The sequence below is a fragment of the Rattus norvegicus genome, chromosome 2, assembly GCF_036323735.1.
Source record: "Rattus norvegicus strain BN/NHsdMcwi chromosome 2, GRCr8, whole genome shotgun sequence".
NCBI classification, from domain to species: domain Eukaryota; kingdom Metazoa; phylum Chordata; class Mammalia; order Rodentia; family Muridae; genus Rattus; species Rattus norvegicus.
The window spans coordinates 33600680-33619448 of NC_086020.1; the positions used below are offsets into that span (position 1 = coordinate 33600680).

General features: G+C 44.3%; 1 protein-coding gene across 3 annotated transcripts; it reads right to left on the bottom strand.

The window, feature by feature from the left end:
- Window positions 1-3931: 3931 nt before the first annotated feature.
- Kgd4 (alpha-ketoglutarate dehydrogenase subunit 4) lies at window positions 3932-14309 on the bottom strand. 3 transcript variants are annotated; one of them, NM_001191605.3, is made up of 4 exons: window positions 11600-11718; window positions 7833-7896; window positions 5460-5647; window positions 3932-4480 (listed from the first exon to the last, which is right to left on the bottom strand). In NM_001191605.3, the coding sequence occupies exons 1-4, from the start codon at window positions 11639-11641 to the stop codon at window positions 4463-4465; spliced, it is 312 nt and encodes a 103-aa protein (NP_001178534.1). In that variant the 5' UTR covers window positions 11642-11718; the 3' UTR covers window positions 3932-4462. The 3 variants fall into 3 exon arrangements, with proteins under 3 accessions (NP_001178534.1, XP_063137571.1, XP_063137572.1); XM_063281501.1 differs by lacking the exon at window positions 11600-11718 and adding an exon at window positions 13975-14309 and having other exon boundaries at window positions 4160-4480; XM_063281502.1 differs by having other exon boundaries at window positions 4160-5647; window positions 11600-11745.
- Between the last annotated feature and the right edge of the window lie 4460 nt (window positions 14310-18769).

Consider the following 18769-nt stretch of genomic DNA (forward strand, 5'->3'; position numbering starts at 1 on the left):
TGCAGGCATACATGCACTCATATACACAAATAAATGTTCAAAACAAAACAAAACAAAACAAAACAAAACTGAGCCATCTCCAAGCCCCTTAATACCTTCGTTAACAAAATTTAAGAGATCCACACAAGATTCACTGTATCAAAATGGGAGCCACGCATGCTTTAGCTCCATACTAGACAGAAACTAATCTGACGTTCCAAGGAACTAGCAGCCAGCTCTCCCAAGCTGGCCAGTTTTAGGTAACATAAAGAAGTGCTTTAACCCTTATGAAAAAGTAAAGTGAGCTTAATTAACCAATCAGATTCTCCCTATACTGTTCTGTGTTTTTGTTCCATCCCTACACATCCCTGTCCTGCCAGGCATGGCAGGACACTTCAGCACTGGAAACTTGCAACTTCCAGGAAAGTCTGGCCTACAGTCTCACCCAAAAAAAAAAAAAAAAAAAAAACTTCTGCTATTGGTCATTGGGAGTTCTTTCGATAATCCTGGGTTGAATTCTACTCAGTTCATGATTCACAAAATTCAGCAACTACATAACTAACCAGGTTATAATTAGAATCCTATATCCAAAATACCTATGTAATTAGAATTCATAATGCTCAGTAAAAAACTCATTTAAAGTGCATACATGACTTTAATCCCAGCACTAGGGAGGCACAGGCAGGCAGATCTCTGCAAGCTGGAGGCCAGCCTGATCTACTCAGTAAATCCAGGCCAGTCAGGGATACAAAGAGAAACCTTGTCTCAAAACAACTAAAAAAAAAAAAACTTTCATTTTAATTTTAATAAATGTATTGCTTTCTATGTGTCATACATTATTATAGATCTAAAAATATCTTTTAACAAGACATCCCATTGTGTAGTGGAAGATTAAAAAATAGGTCCAGACTATTCAAGTCTACATAGTGAGATCCTGTCTCAGAAAAACGTTAAACATGAGGCATGATGATAACCCTAACAGGGATTGAGATGGAGATGGTGTCTTGCAGTTTTAAATAGGCCAGTACAGATGCCACTGGATGTCCACTAAATGCTAATAGAATCATTAAATTTTATTATATTTTATTGTGATTATTGACTATATTGGGGATACCACAGTGACCTGACTTCTTAGGTCTTCAGGCTTGATGGTAGTTTTACCTCTCTGGCTCCAGATACTATTTTAAAAGGTTTGCTCTGGCTGCTAAGAGACCACACTGTACGCAGAAAGGGGGTCAAGGAAAATCAAGAAGGCCTGTTGGTATTGTGGTAAAATAGATGGCTTCACCAGAGTTACCAATGTTGACCCCTGGCACATAAAAATCTAACTGGCTGACCCCAAAGTTCTGAGTTGAAATAGCTGTCAATATGGCTTTCTTGGCAACTGAGGTTTCTAAACATTAGGAATCTTAAAAGATAGGTTGGAGACAGCAACAGAATGCAAGGACTGATTATTAAGATGCTAGTAGGATGCTAGTATAGGGTGGAGAGATGTGTCAGCAGCTAAAAGCATTGCCTGTTCTTCCGGAGGTCCCCAATCTCATTCACAGCAACCACACGATGGCTCACAACCATCTATAATGGGATCTGATGCCTTCTTCTGGCACACAGGTAAAGTCCGGATAAACATAAAATAAATCCTAAAAGAATAAAGATGCTAGTATAATCTAGTAGTGGCTTGCGTTTGAATGCTGGCCAACCAGTATTCAATTACTAGATAAATTACTTAAACTTATTTCTATCTGCACAAAGTTTCCTCCTCTGATAGGATCTGCTCAAACACTTCTGGAAGGCTTGTGACTTTTATGGGTAAAAGCCAATGTCTGAAAAGTGGTTAGCTAGCTATTATTTTTTTTTCTTTTCTTTTTTTTTCGGAGCTGGGGACCGAACCCAGAGCCTTGCACTTGCTAGGCAAGCGCTCTACCACTGAGCTAAATCCCCAACCCGGTTAGCTAGCTATTATTGCTGAAGTCCTTTGTCATTGCCTAGGACCAAGAAAAACACCTGTACTAGCTGGTTTTGTGCGTCAACTTGACACAAGCTGGAGTTATCACAGAGAAAGGAGCCTCCCTTGAGGAAATGCCTCCATGAGATCCAGCATTTTCTCAATTAGTGATCAAGGGAGGGAGGGTTCATTGTGGGTGGTGCTATCCCTGGGCTGGTGGTCTTGTGTTCTATAAGAAAACAAGCAGAGTGAGCCAGGGGAAGCAAGCCAGTAAGTAACATCCCTCCATGGCCTCTGCATCAGCTCCTGCTTCCTGACCTGCTTGAGTTCCTGTCCTGACTTCCTTTGGTGATGGACAGCAATGTGGAAATGTAAGTTGAATAAACCATTTTCTCCCCAACTTGTTTCTTGGTCATGATGTTTAGGTAGGAATAGAAACCCTGACTAAAACAAATTGGTACCAGAAGTGGGGTATTCCTGTGACAACCTGACCATGCTTGGGGAGGCCTGTGGAAGAACTTTGTAACTTTAGGCTGTAGAAATCCATCTTTCTGTTTTGAAACCATAGGACTGAATCCAGGGCCTTGTACATGCTAGGGAAGAGCTCACTGAGCTGTATCCTCAGCCCCTAAGTCATTTGTGAATATTTCTGTGTGGTGTAAGTTTAGGGTACATATGTAGAAGGAAAAACAGAGGACAGTCAGTATTGGGTGTCTTCTTCAATCTCCCCAATTGTTTTTCCAAGATAGTATTTCACTAAGCTCACCAACTCAGCTCGGCTGCCTGGCCGGACTGCTCCAGGGTCCTGCCTTTCTACCTTCCCAGTAGTAAAATACAAGTACATAACTGCTCCCAGCTTCTTACATGGGTGCTGAGGCTTCAGCTTTGGCCCTCAGGACTGTTTGGCAAGCACAGTACTTATAAAGCTGTGTCTTCACCCCAAATAATCGTCTTTGGAAAAAAAAAAAAGAGGTGAATCATAGCTAGACATAAGTGCATGGCTTGAATCATAGCACTGCAGAGGCTGAAGCCAGGATCTCTTGAGTTTGAAGCCACCCTGGTCTATGCAGCAAGTTCTAGGCCAACCAAACTATATGGTGACCTTGTCACAAAAAAACCCAAAAAGATGAATATTTTTCATTAGTTACCAGAATACCTTACTATTAAAATCATATGTAAACCTATTCATAGCACAGAATTTATATGAAAAATAAAATCTTGAATGATAGGAAAAAAACAAGATTAGCTCATGGACAATTGAACAAAAATGAAAGTAAACAATTCTAGTGTCTACTGCTTACAGCTACTCGTTATTAAGGATGACTTCCTTAGAAGGTATAATCTATGTCATTATAAGGACTTGTTTCGTCAGCCTTTTGAAGACCACTGGAAGGATAACCCGCTGTAATGTCATTGGTTGCCCAGTAAGTTAGACGTGGAAGTTAATTATCAGGATTTGCAAACATGATCACAACCCAACAGTAAGATACAGGAGAACCCTCCCAAACTACAAGTGGCGATTTCTAGTGAAATATTTGTTCCTATGCTATACTCATCTATAATGTTTTCCACTTTGTACACTGCTATGACCCACAGGCCTTGGGTTCTGGAACCCTGACTAGCAGCAGCGAGACAATGATGAAATGGCAGATACACGCTCAAGCTGGGATCAGGTAGGGTGCCCTTACTGCTCCCAAAAACACAGTCTGCTTAGCAGGCACGAACTCGGGGAGACATCAGCTAGTCTTCATAGGAGATAGGACAGCATTCTCAGGTTGGAAAACCATCAGGGTGGAAGACGCTGCAGTCGCCAGTCTCAGTATGCACTGATCAATCAGTCATACATAAACACTAATAATCCGTCCCTCTGAGCCTACCTGGGTAAGGCTTCAGTCCTGCGGGCTTCGCTCACAGAAGGCTCCCTGCTCCTTACAGAACAGACACTTTTTCTAAATATAGGTAACATAACCTTTTATAAGTTATAAATTATAACTAGTCTTCATAGTCTTAATCCTCACTGCCAAGTTTTATTTAAATTGCATTATTATTACTTAGAACAGAGTATGGTTACATCATTACACCCAGATAACCTTGTAAATGAAAATAAAATCAGGGAGTTAAGAGTGGAAATATCTCACTGATCCTCACTTAATTTCAGGGAAAAAAAGACTTCCTTATAGCAGAGATTATGTTTCATAAATTATCTCTACATCTACACAAACAGAAAAAGGGACGTTTATTAGATACCATGTGCTTTTAATAGCTCATCACCGGTAACACTTCATAATCAAGAGTAAGTTAACAAGCTAGCATTTAAAAATGTAGACTTTCGTAAGTGTATAGGCCAGCTTGTGGGGAAGTGACCAAGATACATAAGGTAGGAGATTCAAGTGACCGCCTGGAGTTTCTATACTTCATTCTGCTTACAGAACATTTATTAAGGTTGTTTAATATGTGACTTTTCATTTGACATTGTGGAAGTCCTTTATTGTAAAGCTAATCCTTCTGCCTGGTCACAAGCAGCAGCCACAACGACGATCACTCTGGACCCCCACGCTGAAAAGAGAAACACAAGGCACTGAGGTCAGTACAAAACTGGCCATTGTTTACACAGTAAAAAGTGACCTTCCAGTTCTGGCTGTCTGACACAAGGCCTCACTCTATAACCCAGGCTGGCCTAGAATTCAGTACACAGCCCCGACTTGGCCTCCGAGAAATCATGGCAATCCTCCTGCCTCAGCCTTCTTAGTGAAGACTAGTTGTGAGCCACCAATCCCAGACAGCTTTTGATCTTTTTAAAACTGATGATGTCATTCTTTAACAATCCATTTAATCTTATTTTTACGTAGAATATCAGATGAGAGGGTAACAGACTCGGTGGAATAAGAGCTGCAGATGGTTGTGAGCTCCCAGCGGGTGCTGGGAATTGAACCCAGGTCCTCTGGGAAAAAAAGCAGTGCTCTCAAGCACTGAATCATCTACCTCTCCAGCCCAATTTAAAAAAAGAAGCCACCGCCAGGCGGTGGTGGCTTTAATCCTACTTCCAGTACCAGGGAGTCAGAGGCAGGTGAATTTCTGAGTTGGAGGCCAGCCTGGTCTTCTTAGCAAATTCCAGGACAGCCAGAGCTGTCTCAAACCTGTCTCAAAACAAAAGGAAAAAAAAAAGATAATTGATGACATCAGTTACCCTCAACTTTATCCATGGTCTCAGAAGCCCTTTATACTTGGAAAAATTACAAACCCTTTACCCAAAGGGCTTTTTTTCATATGGCTTTATGTTTTGCGGGAACTGAACCCAGGGTTTGGCACATGCTTGGCAGGAGTTCTACATCTCAAACCCCCTGTATGGTTTTATTTCTTCATATATCCTCCATACTTACTGATGGCCCTGAGCGTGATTTGTGCCTGACAGCCCTGGCCTTTCTCTTCATCTCCCTTAGTTATGATCCCATTTGACAAAACAAAAGGAGGAAACTGCAAACCCAAAATGTCACAGGCACTGTGCACAACCTTGTGCTAGAGAGCAGCGACGTACCTGGATAAATTCCATTTCCTCCTGAGACATAGGTTTCCTCCTGTATTTCTGAGGTAATGATTTTATTAATTCTGCAGTGTCTGGTGGCCCCTGATGCATCAGTAAATTTGGGGACAAATTTCCTTTAGAATGCTGGGAAATTACAGAGGAGTGGGAGGGTAGCGCAGCAGATCTCAAAGTGTCTGAAGCTGAAATTAAAAACAAAAATACTAATTAGAGAATTATCCAGGCATCTTTTTTTTTTCCCCCCTCGGAGCTGGGGACCGAACCCAGGGCCCTGAGCTAAATCCCCAACCCCTTATCCAGGCATCTTTAAATGTTATTTTTTATTTATCTACTACTGAATAATCAAGTCACTGGGGCTGATGAGATGGCTCAGGAGTCAGGAGCGCTTGGCTCTGACAGAGGACAGAGGCTTAGTGCTCAGCACCTACGGGGAGTTTAAGCTGTCGCTCCAGTTCCAGAGGAACTGATACTCTCTTCTGTACTAGGCACATGTGTGATTCACACACATACATCCGGACAAAATGCCCATACACATTAAATAAATAACACTTCATTAAATAAATAAGTCATGCCGTTCCTCAATCTGCTTTAACAATCCTCGTCCTCCTCAACTGTCTGAGTGCTAAAATTCTAAGTGTATATGGCTTCAAATAACTTATGAACTACTACAAATATATATGTAATATATACACATAAACATGTATGTGTGTGTATACCCACACAAACACACACACACAGACACAGAGACACACACAGACACAGACACACACGCACACGCAGACACACAGAGATACAGACACACACAGACACACCCAAATACACAGACACACACACACATAGACACAGACACACACATAGACACACACAGACACACACAGACACAGACACACACACACAGACACACACAGACAGACACACACAGACACACAAAGACACACACAAACACACACACACAGAGACACACCCAAATACACACATAGACACACACACACAGACACACACACAGACACACACACACAGACACACACACACAGACACACACACACAGACACACACAAAGACACACACAGACACACACACACACACACACACACACACACACACTGTTCTTTTTGGAAGAAATAGTATCTCTTTTGAGTATCTCTTTTGCTTTAGGTCGGACAGTGATGGGGTTGGACCCAGGTCCTTGTACACCAGGCAAACAATCACCATGTCACAGCAACAGCTCTCATTTTATCTTTGTATGATGAGTTCTCACTATGTTGGCCAAGGTGGCCTTCGATTCCTGGGTTCAACTGATCCTTCTGCCTCAGCTTCCTCAGTAACTAGGACTAAAAATGGGTGCCTCCATCCACGCCCAGCAACGTAGTTTAAAGAAAGTAAATTAGGACTAACGAGATGGCTCAGAAGATAATGGTACTTGCCACCAAGCCTGTCAACCTGAGTTTGATCCCTGATACTCTTGAGGGAGGAGGAGAGCACTGGCTCCTCCTACAAGCTGTCCTGACCTCCATATGTGCACTGTAACAAGTGCACACTCCAGATCTAATGTACACACACAGACACACACACACACAGAACAAATAAAGTAAAAAAAGTTTTAAAGAAGTAAATGACTGCCAGAGAGACAGCTCAGCCACTGGAAGTCATACTCATCTTCTAAAGGACATAAGCATCCCCAGAATCCACATCGTCCAAGCCTGTCCCCCAGCTTCCCTTTAGGACCGCGAGATGGCTCAGTGCCAAGACCTGCGTTTGATTCCCAGGTCCCACATGGTGACTCAAAACCATCCAAGACTCCAGCTCCAGGTCTGATGCCTTCTTAGGGTCTGTGGATGCCAGTCATGCGTGTTGTACAGAAAACATACGTGCAGGAAAAACAATCATACTCATAATTTTTAATTTATTTTAAAAAATACAATAATTAGCTCAGTGGTAGAGCGCTTGCCTAGCAAGTGCAAGGCCCTGGGTTCGGTCCCCAGCTCCGAAAAAAAAAGAAAAAGAAATACAATAAAACAAATAAATGTAACAGCGATAATAACAATAACAACAATAATAATAGTTATTATTATTATTAGCTGGATGTGGTGGTATATGCCTTAGAGCACTAAGAGGCAGAGGAGCTCTGTGAGATCAAGGCCAGCCTGGTCTAGCTATCCAGTTACAGGTCAGCCAGAGCTGCACAGTAAGACTCTATATCCCCCCACCCCCACCCCTCCAAAGTTAATGACTTGTATACGACTTGGGTAATATTTTGAACTAAACCACGCCAACCTGCCTGATTATGAAGTGGAGAAATATTGTCTCTAATGTACATTCTAAATCTGATGGCCATGTCTAAAATAATATCTAAGTGAAACAACTTACCACTGAGCTTAGGTTTGTCTCTTCTGTTAGGGAACTTTATTAACGGAGCATGTGGCTTCACTACCTGAAGGAAAATAAGACGTGGGGAAACATGACCTCATTAACCACAAGAGCAACAACACACCAGTCCTCATAATTAAACACCTTCATTAAAATAAACTACTACTGGGGAGTAGAGAGATGATTCATTCTGTTCGGAGCATGTACTGAACCCTAGCAGAGGACCCGAGTTCAAGTCCCAGCACCTACATCAGGACGGCTTACAACTGCCTGTGTCTCCAGGGGGATGTGACACCTCTGGCCTCCTTGGATACAGCACTCACTCAGATGTCATACACACACAGACACATAATTAATGCCTGTGTCTCCAGGGGGATGTGATACCTCTGGCCTCCTTGGGTAACAGCACTCACAAGGAATGTCACACACAATTAAAAATAAAAGCCCTTGCCAAGCCAGCCTTACTGACTCCCAGAAGCTGTCCTCAGAGCTCCATACACATCACAATACTGAGTAAAATCTTAAAAAACAAATTCCGCAGTGGACTGTACGGGCAGATGCTCGAAGACCACTTTCTGCTTTTGCAGAGAACCCGAGTTTGGTTCCCACCAGCAGCAGCAGGCAGCTCACACGGACCTGTACCTCCAGCCCTGGGACATCTGATGCCTACTCCAGGTTCACACACACAGGCAAACATACGTACATATAATAATAAAAACAAGCAAGTAAAGACAACGCGACCTTGTGCTGCTTGACATATAGAGTCATAAGGAAGTACCCGGAAATTTCCTGGTTTGTATCAAGTATGACTTCCCGTGTTCTGTTACTACTCAAGTTTCATGGCAAACACTGGGCAATTAAAAAGACCTGCTCTAAGACAGGTCTTAGAGCACACCTTTAACCCCAGCACTGAAGAGGGGCAGAGGCAAGTGGATCTCCCTGAGTTCAAGGTCAGCCTGGACAACACAGAAAGTTCAAGGACAGCCAGAATTACACAGACCTGCTATAAAAATAGCACAACAAAACAACCAAGAAAATCGAAACACAAAAGCAAAGCTGCTCTAATTGCTGTCCAGTTTTTGAAGATATTCCAAAATTCATGATTTAGTAAAGGCAACAAAACCAACCGCCGTACTATTCTAAATTATAGCTCAGACTCAGCTCCCCGAAGGAAAGAAAAAGAATGCCATTATGCAACCATCCTTCTATTCAGAAGCATACAGCTCTTTCTATGGAACAAGACTTTAACCTAACCTAATGATTAACTGTTACTGGTTACTACTGAGAAAACAAAGTCTTACAACTGTTAAGGTCAGCAAGAATTAAAAGACAAAACTAGCAACAAAACATTTGTTCTGGCTCCCCAGTCAGTGTAAAAACTGGGAAAAAAGAGTAGAAAAATATAAATTAGCTGAGAACATCTGTAATTCCCAAGCCTATAAATCCATTAAAATAGTTAATCTTCACTTCAGTTTTTTCCTTTATCTACAGAACTGTATATTTTTAAAAAACATTTAAAAAAATATTTTTGCTTACTTATTGTGTGTGTGCGCGTGTGGAGGCCAGAGGATAAGCTCTCAGGAGTCGGTTCCCTCCTTCCACCCCCTGACCAAACCTAGGTCATCAGAAACAAGTCCCCTCCATCCCTGAGCACCGATGCCAGACCAAGAGCAATATTCTTCCTTCTTTCTTTTCTTTCCTCCTCTTTTTTCTCTTCTTCTCTTTTCTTTCTTTAAGAAGGGACTCTCTCCATGGCCCTGGCTCTCATTATGTAGACCAGGCTGGCTTCAAACGCAGAGATTCACTTGCCTCTGCTTGTGTGTGCATTTGTGTAGGTGTGTAATTGTGTGCATATGTGGTGTGTACATGCATGGGGAGCTCAAAAGCCAACATTGGATCTCCTCCTTCAGTCGCACTGAAGTCACGACTCACTCACTCACCAGTCTAGGGAGTCAGCGAGCTGTAGAGACCTGCCAGTCTCCGTCTCTCACTCTCTAGGCTGCCGCTCCAGCCAGTGTTTACGTAGGGCTGGGATCAGACCTCAGGCCAGTGCAGAAAGCATGTTACCCACTGAGCTATCTCTTCGGCCCTCTCATAACATTTTCAGACAAGGTAGGGACGCTCTTGGATAATAAATCAGCAGTAAATACTATATGAGTTTCAGAGCCTTCTGACCACATCACCACTTGGTATTGTCAATCTTTTCATAACAAGGGCTATGTGTAGCTCAGATGTAGGCTATGAGGCCCTAGGTCCGAACCACAGCAATAAAAAGTACACTTTAGTTATTGTGGTGATTGTGTAGTACCTGCCTGGTTTTAATTTATATTTTCTCTTTTTTTTAAGATTTATTTTTATTTTATGTACATGAGTACACCAGAAGAGGGCATCGGATCCCTTTCCATATGGTTGTGAGCCCCCATGTGGTTGCTGGAAATTGAACTCAGGACCTCGGGAAGAGCAACCAGTGCTCTTAACCACTGAGCCATCTCTCCAACCTAATTTGTATTTTCTTGACAAGGATTTCCAAACATCTCTTCACGTGCTTATCACCCCAGTGGCTATATTCTTTGGCTGTGTCAATTCCTACATACACACCAACTTTTTTTTGGAGATACAGTTTTACTATAGACCTCTGGCTGTACCTCACTCTGTAGACCAGGCTGGACTCCACCTCACAGAGGTCTGCCTGCCTCTGCTACCTGAGTGCTGGGATTAATGGTGTGTGCTACCACGTCTGCTCCTTTACCACTCCAGACTGAGTTATATACACATTATTGATATAAGAGGCTATATAGGATGGATAACAGACTGCCAGCTATTCTGTACTTGCAGAACCATACTCAATGCTCCGTGCCTACCAACCGAATGAGTAACCGAGGATTATTCAGTGAAGTGCTTCCAAAGGTCATCATTCAGACAACTTCAAAGGAAAGTGTTTGTGGGGGAAAAAAAAAAGCATTTATCAAAAGTGAAGATTAATCAGAAAACACTCCACGTTCAGAATTTTTAAAACTCTCTAATTACAAAAGGCTGTCCACTTACTCATGAATTTTTTTTACCGCTCCTATTTAGAGACCACAGCTGGAGGAGCAGATATAAAAGCTGTCAGGAGTTAGTAATTGATGAGTGGACTAGCAATGTTACCATAGCTGCCTATCTAAGCACAGTGGAGAAAGGCTTGGCAAACCAACCCTGAGACGCACATAATAGTAAGTAATAAATTTAAACAGTATGGTATTTTACTCATTCCTGCATCTCTAGGCGAGATGCCTGAAAAGATCAGATCTAACCAGCTCGAAGGTGAGGAAGCAGACCAAGGGGCCGGTTATCCGGCCATTCCCAAGTCCTTGAAGGGACACCAGGTCAGATCCAGGATTTGCTTCCTTCCCCGCCCCGCTAGGGCCTTCCTCCGGATTGGCTGGCTGGCGAACAACATTAAACGGCGATTGGCCGGACTGCTGGAGCAGCGTAGTCCGCAGACTACTAGAGCTAATGAGGTGCCGGGGAATCCTCCGACCCCGACAAGCACGAGCAGACACTACCAGAGGCCACCACCGGCCGCGGGCCTCGAACCCTTGGCACCAGACCCTATTTACCCCCGGAGCCAGAGCCGAAGTTTCCATTCTCAGACACACACACCCGCTGGCCCTCCTCAGGGCCCCGGTCACCGCGCATTCTCTGGCACCGCCTTTCCTCCCGGCGCTGCCACTGCGTCCGCACCATCCCTCTCTCCCTTCCAAGCGCGGGAGCGGCCCAGGTTTTACCTGCACGACCCTGGTGGCGGAAGCCATCTTGCTGCCCATCATGACCCCCGAGTAGGGGCAGCTTCCGGGGCGCAGGCGAGCGGCAGAAGTATCGAGAGTGGGTAGCGTGGGGCGGAGCCTGTGTGATGTCACTGAGGAGCTATAAGGGCCAGCTCCACCCCTCTGCGCCCGCCCCGCCCCTCTTCCCGCCCGAGCACTCACCTCTGGCCCTTTCAATTATGAGGTTGTGCAGCAAACGGTTGAACTATTTGGTTCATCATCCCAAATTATCTAGAACCATTTCCCTCCTAGGTAGCTAGTTTCTAATTTCAGTACAGTCCAAAATTTAATCTGAAACCAACTCTTATGACTTCCTAACACGAACAGTTTCATTAAAATTTGGAAGTTACATAGATCTGTCCCATGCTCAGTCATCCTCAGAGAAGTCCCCTCCTGCTGCAGATGGGAACAAATGCCCAGACCCACAGCCTGGCAATATTCATCATGAAAGACCTTGGAACACTCAGCCTTAAAAAGGAATATCTCCATTAAATGCCTCCCCTCAGGGAACTCCGCAAAAGAGTATGAGAAAAAGGTGTTAAGAGACAGAGGGGATGGGTGGAGGCCTCCAGAAAATCAAGACCTTCTAGATACAATGAGCCAGCACACACATAACACTTACAAAGACAGTGGCAGCATGCACAGGACATGCACCAAATGGGGTCCTCCAGCTGAAAAAGGGTGTACACTGGCCCTACACACACACACACACACACACACACACACACACATACACACACACACATATATATATATGTATATATATATGTATATATATATGTGTATATATATATGATTCTGGTTTTATGTTTTATGTTTTCATGAGATTCCCGGGTGTGAAATGTGTGTGTTCTACATCTTTATTCCCTTCTTATAGCCACAGTGCTGTGTAGGTTTGGAAGATCAGATCACTGGGGCTGGTTGGCCGCCAATTTAGCTGCAAGTTCAGTGAGAAACCCTGTCTCAAAGATAAGGAATAAGGCAGTGAGTGACAAAGCAAACACAGAAATCCTCCTCTGGCCTCAGGAGATATGCTTGGGCACATGCACACACACACACACACACACACACACACACACACACACATACACTACACATATACCACACACACACACAAAGCCAGGCCTTGGAACTGCAGCAGAGCCTCCTGCCCGAAGTGCTGTTCTGAGGTGAGTCCCAACTCATATGCCTCTGTCTTAAAAACATCCTTCTACATTGGAAGGGTCTTTTCATGTACCCCGAGCCGGCCTGTGACACACGCACAGAACTCTGCCTCTTCCCATCTACCGAGTTCTAGGTTTAAGATGCACACCGCCACCAACAGTACGGAAGTGTTTTATATACAAAGAACCTTAAGGGGAAAAACACTTAAACTGTGCGTAGCGAAGCCACCCTCTGAATCTACAGCAGGGAGATCTTGAATTCAAAGCCAGTCTAGACAAGTAGTGAGGCCCTGAGACCCTGCTTAGAGAGAAGGCGGGCCGGGGTGGGTCAGGGCAAGGCAAGGTATGTTTAAGGGATGCGATTCCTTAACCAGGTTATTTGAGAAGGTCTTTGCGAGGACTGCATATAAGTGCAGACAGCAGCTACGTCCTAAACATTGCCTTCCTTTTACCTCTTCACTTGTGAATCAGATATGGAGGGCAGACTGTCAAGAGCTACGCCTCCAAACACTTCTGGTATCCTAAGTTCTATAATAAAATCAGGAGGGTGGGCGAGCCAGCCACTCAAAGATATTTCTGGGCTCGGCAGTTGAAAACACTAACTGCTCTTCCAGAGGACCTGGGTTCAATTCCCAGCACCAGCATAGTTGCTTACAACTGTCTTTAACTCCCCTGGTTCTCACCAGGCACAAACATGATGCACAGACATACATGCAGGCAAAACACCAATACAGATAAAATTTAAAACACTTTTTAAAAAAGTAATATATATTTGCCCCACCCTGCCCTGCCCTAGGGCCAAGAAATAGCTCAGCCAGGAGTATTTGCTATGTAAGCATGAAAAATCCAGTTCAGTTCCTACAACTCTATTAAAGAGCAGGTGTGGTCTGTGCACATATAAATCCAGTGCTAGGTGGGAACAAGCCAGCCTAGACCAGAGACACCCCCGCCCCCTGCAACCCCCCCTCGCTCTCCTTCTCTCCCTCCCTCCCTTCCTCTCTTCTTGCCTCTCTTCTTCCCTCCCCTTCCCTCCTTTCTCCATCCCTCCCTCCCCCACCCCCTACCTGTTTAGGACTATATTGCAGGACTTCTGTCCTGCAAGAAGAAGTGGGTGGGGTTTCACAGAGCCTCGCTGACAAGACATATGGGAGGGAAGTTAAGCCTTAGGCTCACCCAGCTGGATCTCCTGCGTAGAGAGCAAAGACTTTCCCCTTTGAGAGTAGAGCTGAGCCAAGCATTGGCAGCCTTCGGGCGCTCGACCTTGACGCAGCCTTGTACTTTGGCCCAGTTCTGTATTAGACAACATGCTGCGGGGTGAGCACAGTGCTTCCTAGTTCTGGCCCCCGAGCTCTGTTGGAAAGGATCTGAGCTCTGAGTTGGGCTGTTTGGTTTTCCTTGAGACATGTCAAGCCTCATGGCCCAGGATTCACTATGTAGACCTAGCTGGTGTAACTAGAGAGCAGCCGGCCATCTGTCTCTGAGGGATGGAAGTACAGATGTGCTCCACCCTTGAGAGGCGGGAACAGAGAAAGCAGGGAGGAAAGGAATAGGAGGTCAGGGGCATTTACTCCACAAAGTTGTTTCTACTGGCTGGCTGGCTGGCTGGCTCTCTCTCTCTCTCTCTCTCTCTCTCTCTCTCTCCTCCGTTTCTCCCTCTCTCCCTCTCCTTCTCTCTCTCCTTCTTCCTTTCATCTTTTCGAGAAAAAGTTTCAGGTAAGCCAGGCCAACCTCAAATTTGCCAGGTAGCCAAGCATGACCTTGAACTGCTGATCTTCCTGCCTCCACCTCCCAAGACCTGGGATTACGGGTGTGCATTACCACACTGGTCAGGGCTCACACTGTAGTAGGTCAGCCTAGTCTGGCATTTACTATGTAGTCCAGGCTGGTCTCCTAAAATCAGCAGAGGTTAAACATAGTAACTGCCTTACTGGAGTTCTGCTGGAAAGAACAAAGTTCCCCACAAAGCCCTAGAAAGGCTGCAGTGAACAGTCCTCCACGGGACACTCTGGGACAATCATCCCAGTACAATCATGGGTGACGTCTCCACTATCTGCCTGGTCTGTTGGAGCAGAAAAACTGGTGGCAGAAGGTGAGACTTGGACCTGTCATGGCTGCTCTCTCTGTATTCTTATGGTCTGGAATCAGAAATAATTCTGAGACATCCTGAGTTCAATTTATGGCCAGAAACTGTAGGGAAGAAAGCGATAAGAGCCCATCTTAACTCACAGCTTCAAGTTAAATCAACCAGGGAAACCACTCCATGTTCTTTTTTGGTTTTATGATGTACACTGAAGTTTCCTAAAGCCACATCTACATATAAGGTTCTGCAGACAATGGACACCAGGACTTCATGACTGAAAGAAAGCATGAACACCTTGGGCTGTTATTAATCCGTGAAGTAGCCATTTATTACTGTTTATAGCGGTGGTTCTCAGCCTTGCTAGTGCTTCGACCCTTGAACAGCTCCTCACGTTGTGGTGACCCCCGCCATACAACTATTTCCGTTGCTACATCATCACTGTAGTTTTGCTACTGTTACAAGTTGTAATGTAAATATTTTTGGAGGTAGACGTTTGCCGAAGTGGTCGAGACAGACCCACGTGTTGAGAACTAATAGTTTATAGAGAAGTTGGTGGTTTCAACCCAGCAGCAGTCTGGCTTGCTTTGTTCCTGAAACGGAATTTAGATGGGACGTAGTAGTTGAACAACTGTCAAGAGCTCAGTCACAACTAGCAAGAAAACAGAAATACAATCTTAAAAAAAAAAAAAAAAGCACAAGCTTGAGGCTGGTGAGATGAGAAATGATCCTTGCCACCAAGTCTGATGACCTGGGTTCAATCCCATCCCCAGGTCCCCTGTGGTAGAAGAGAACTTCCGTCTTCTGATTCTGAAAGCATGCTGTGACATGTACACACACACATGCACACACACACACACACACACACACACACACACACACACACACACACACACAGAGATAAATGTACCCTGCCCTCAAAGAATGCAGGCTGCGACGAGCAGTAACAGGCGACCACCAGTAACAGTCTCCACCCTGGCAGCCATGGGCTTTATATTCCTCTTCTCTGTTCTTCCCCTACTCTAGGCTGGTTCTAAGAGAGAGGTATGCTTTTCTCAGAAGCCGGTTTAATGCAGAATTCTGCCTGTTATGTCTAAGTAGATGTATAAGATACAAGAGTGTGCATAGGGCTTAAGCGTGCCTGCAAGTGAGGATCTCATTAGGAAGGGTAACAGTTCTCTGCACGTGGGAGATCTTAAAGTTGCTTCAATCTTGCCCAGCTAGACTGGACCTGACAGCTTATTTCTTGGCCTGGGCTGGCCTATCTGTACTTGACTGGTCACTATCCTCTTTATTCTTTTTTTTTTTAAGATTTATTTATTTAATGTATGTGAGCATCACACTGTAGCTGTCTTCAGACACCAGAAGAGAGGGTCAGATCCCATTACAGATGGCTGTGAGCCTCCGTGTGGTTGCTGGGAATTGAACTATCTTTATCTTTACCACCAGCCAACCACCATCATTATCTTTGAATCGTTTCCAGGCATTTAGCTGGCCCACCCGTGTGACTCTGTGTGTGTGTGTGTGTGTGTGTGTGTGTGTGTGTGTATCCATATGTCCTGTTACTCAGTCCTTCCCAGAGCTAACCTCCTGCATAACGCCTCTGTATCTGAGGAAACATTTGTGACTATGGGAGAAGACTCTGGGAATGAGGTAATGCGTAGTTTCCACCAAGGCCAAGAAGGTCATGAGACATTGTAGCAAAGCCTTTTCAGCTTTGCTGGAACAATCTCCCTGATGTTCCCATCACTGTATTACACAAACACTTTCTGACTCTTTTTGCCCCGAGACTATAGAAGTTCATGTGACTTCTCCACCGTGGAACACTTTTATCCATTGCAACCCAAATTGGTGTTCTCTGGCCATGGTTACTTCTCTGTGGAGCTAGAGCTGTGCTTTGCTCTGGAGGCTAACTATCAACACCACATTGTGTTCTAGTTTGGAAACCAAACAACCAAGAAGTTACAATTGTTTCTTTTTCTTTTTTATTTTTTTATTAGATATATTTCTTTACTTACATTTCAAATGTTATTCTCTTTCCTGGTTTCCTTTCCATAAGCCCCCCATCCTCTCCCTCTCCTCCTTCCCCTTCCCCTCCCCCTCCCTTATACCGTATTCCCCTCCCCCTTACTGCCCCCCATATTACCCTGCACTGAGGGTCCAACCTTGGCAAGACCAAGGGCTTCCCCTTCCACTGGTGCACCAACAAGTCTATTCTCTGATACATATGCAGTTGGAGCCCTGGGTCAGTCAATGTATAGACTTTTGGTAGTGGTTTAGTCCCTGGACTTTCTGGTTGGTTGGCGTTGTTCTTATGTGGTTGCAAGCTCCTTCAACTTTTTCAATCCTTCTCTAATTCCCACCCCCGCCAAGGGTGTCCTGTTCTCGTTCAGTGGTTTGCTGCTAGCATTGACCTCTGTATTGGACATGCTCTGGATGTGTCTCTCAGAAGAGATCTATATCCGGTCCCTTTGCCTTGTGCTTCCTAGGCAAGTGCTCTACCACTGAATCCCCAACCCCACGGTCCCTTTCAGTATGCATTTTTTAGCTTCATCAATTCCATTTTCCCCTTTTAAGAAGGAGTGGGAGCACCCACATTTTTTAAAGATTTATTTATTAGATATTAATACACTGTAGCTGTCTTCAGACATATGGAAAGAGGGCATCCGATCTCTCATTACAGATGGCTGTGAGTCACCATGTGGTTGCTGGGATTTGAACTCAGGACCTCTGGAAGAGCAGTCGGTGCTCTTAACCACTGAGCCATCTCTTCAGTCCAAGCATCTGCATTTTGATCATCCTTCTTGAGCTTCCTGTGGTCTGTGAATTGCATCTTGGGTAGTTCCAGCTTTTGGGCTTATATCCACTTATCAATCAATGACTGCATACCAAATGTGTTTTTCTGTGATTGGGTTACCTCCCTCAGGATATTTCCTAGTTCATTCTATTTGCCTATGAATTTCATGAAGTCATTGTTTTTGATAGCTGAGTATTACTCTACTGTGTAGATGTACCACATTTTCTGGATCCATTCCTCTGTTGAAGGGCATCTGGGTTCTTTCCAGCTTCTGGCTATTATAAATAAGGCTGCTATGAACATAGTGGAGCATGTGTCTTTGTTGTATGTTAGAGAATCTTTTGGGTATATACTGGGTCTTCGGGTAGTTCAATGTCCAATTTTCTGAGGAACCTCCAGACTGATTTCCAGAGTGGTTGTACCAGTTTGCAATCCCACCAACAATGGAGGAGTGTTCCTCTTTCTCCACATCCTCACCAGCATTTGCTGTCACCTGAGTTTTTTATCTTAGCCATTCTGACTGGTGTGAGGTGGAATCTCAGGGTTGTTTTGATTTGAATTTCCCTGATGACTAAGGATGTTGAACATTTCTTTAGGTGCTTTTTGGCCTTTCGATAATCCTCAGCTGAGAATGTTTTGTTTAGCTTTGTACTCCATTTTTAATAGGGTTATTTGTCTCCCTGCGGTCTAACTTCTTGAGTTCTTTGTATATTTTGGATATTAGCCCTCTATCAGTTGTAGTATTGGTAAAGATCCTTTCCCAATCTGTTGGTTGCCATTTTGTACTAATAACAGTGTCTTTTGCCTTACAGAAGCTTTGCAGTTTTATGAGGTCCCATTTGTCGATTCTTGATCTTAGAGCATAAGCCATTGGTGTTTTGTTCAGGAAATTTTCCCCAGTGTCCATGTGTTTGAGGCTCTTCCCCACTTTTTCTTCTATTAGTTTGAGTGTATCTGGTTTGATGTGGAGGTCCTTGATCCACTTGGAATTAAGCTTTGCATAGGGTGATAAGAATGGGTCAATTTAGGGGCTGGGGATTTAGCTCAGTGGTAGAGCGCTTACCTAGGAAGCGCAAGGCCCTGGGTTCGTCCCC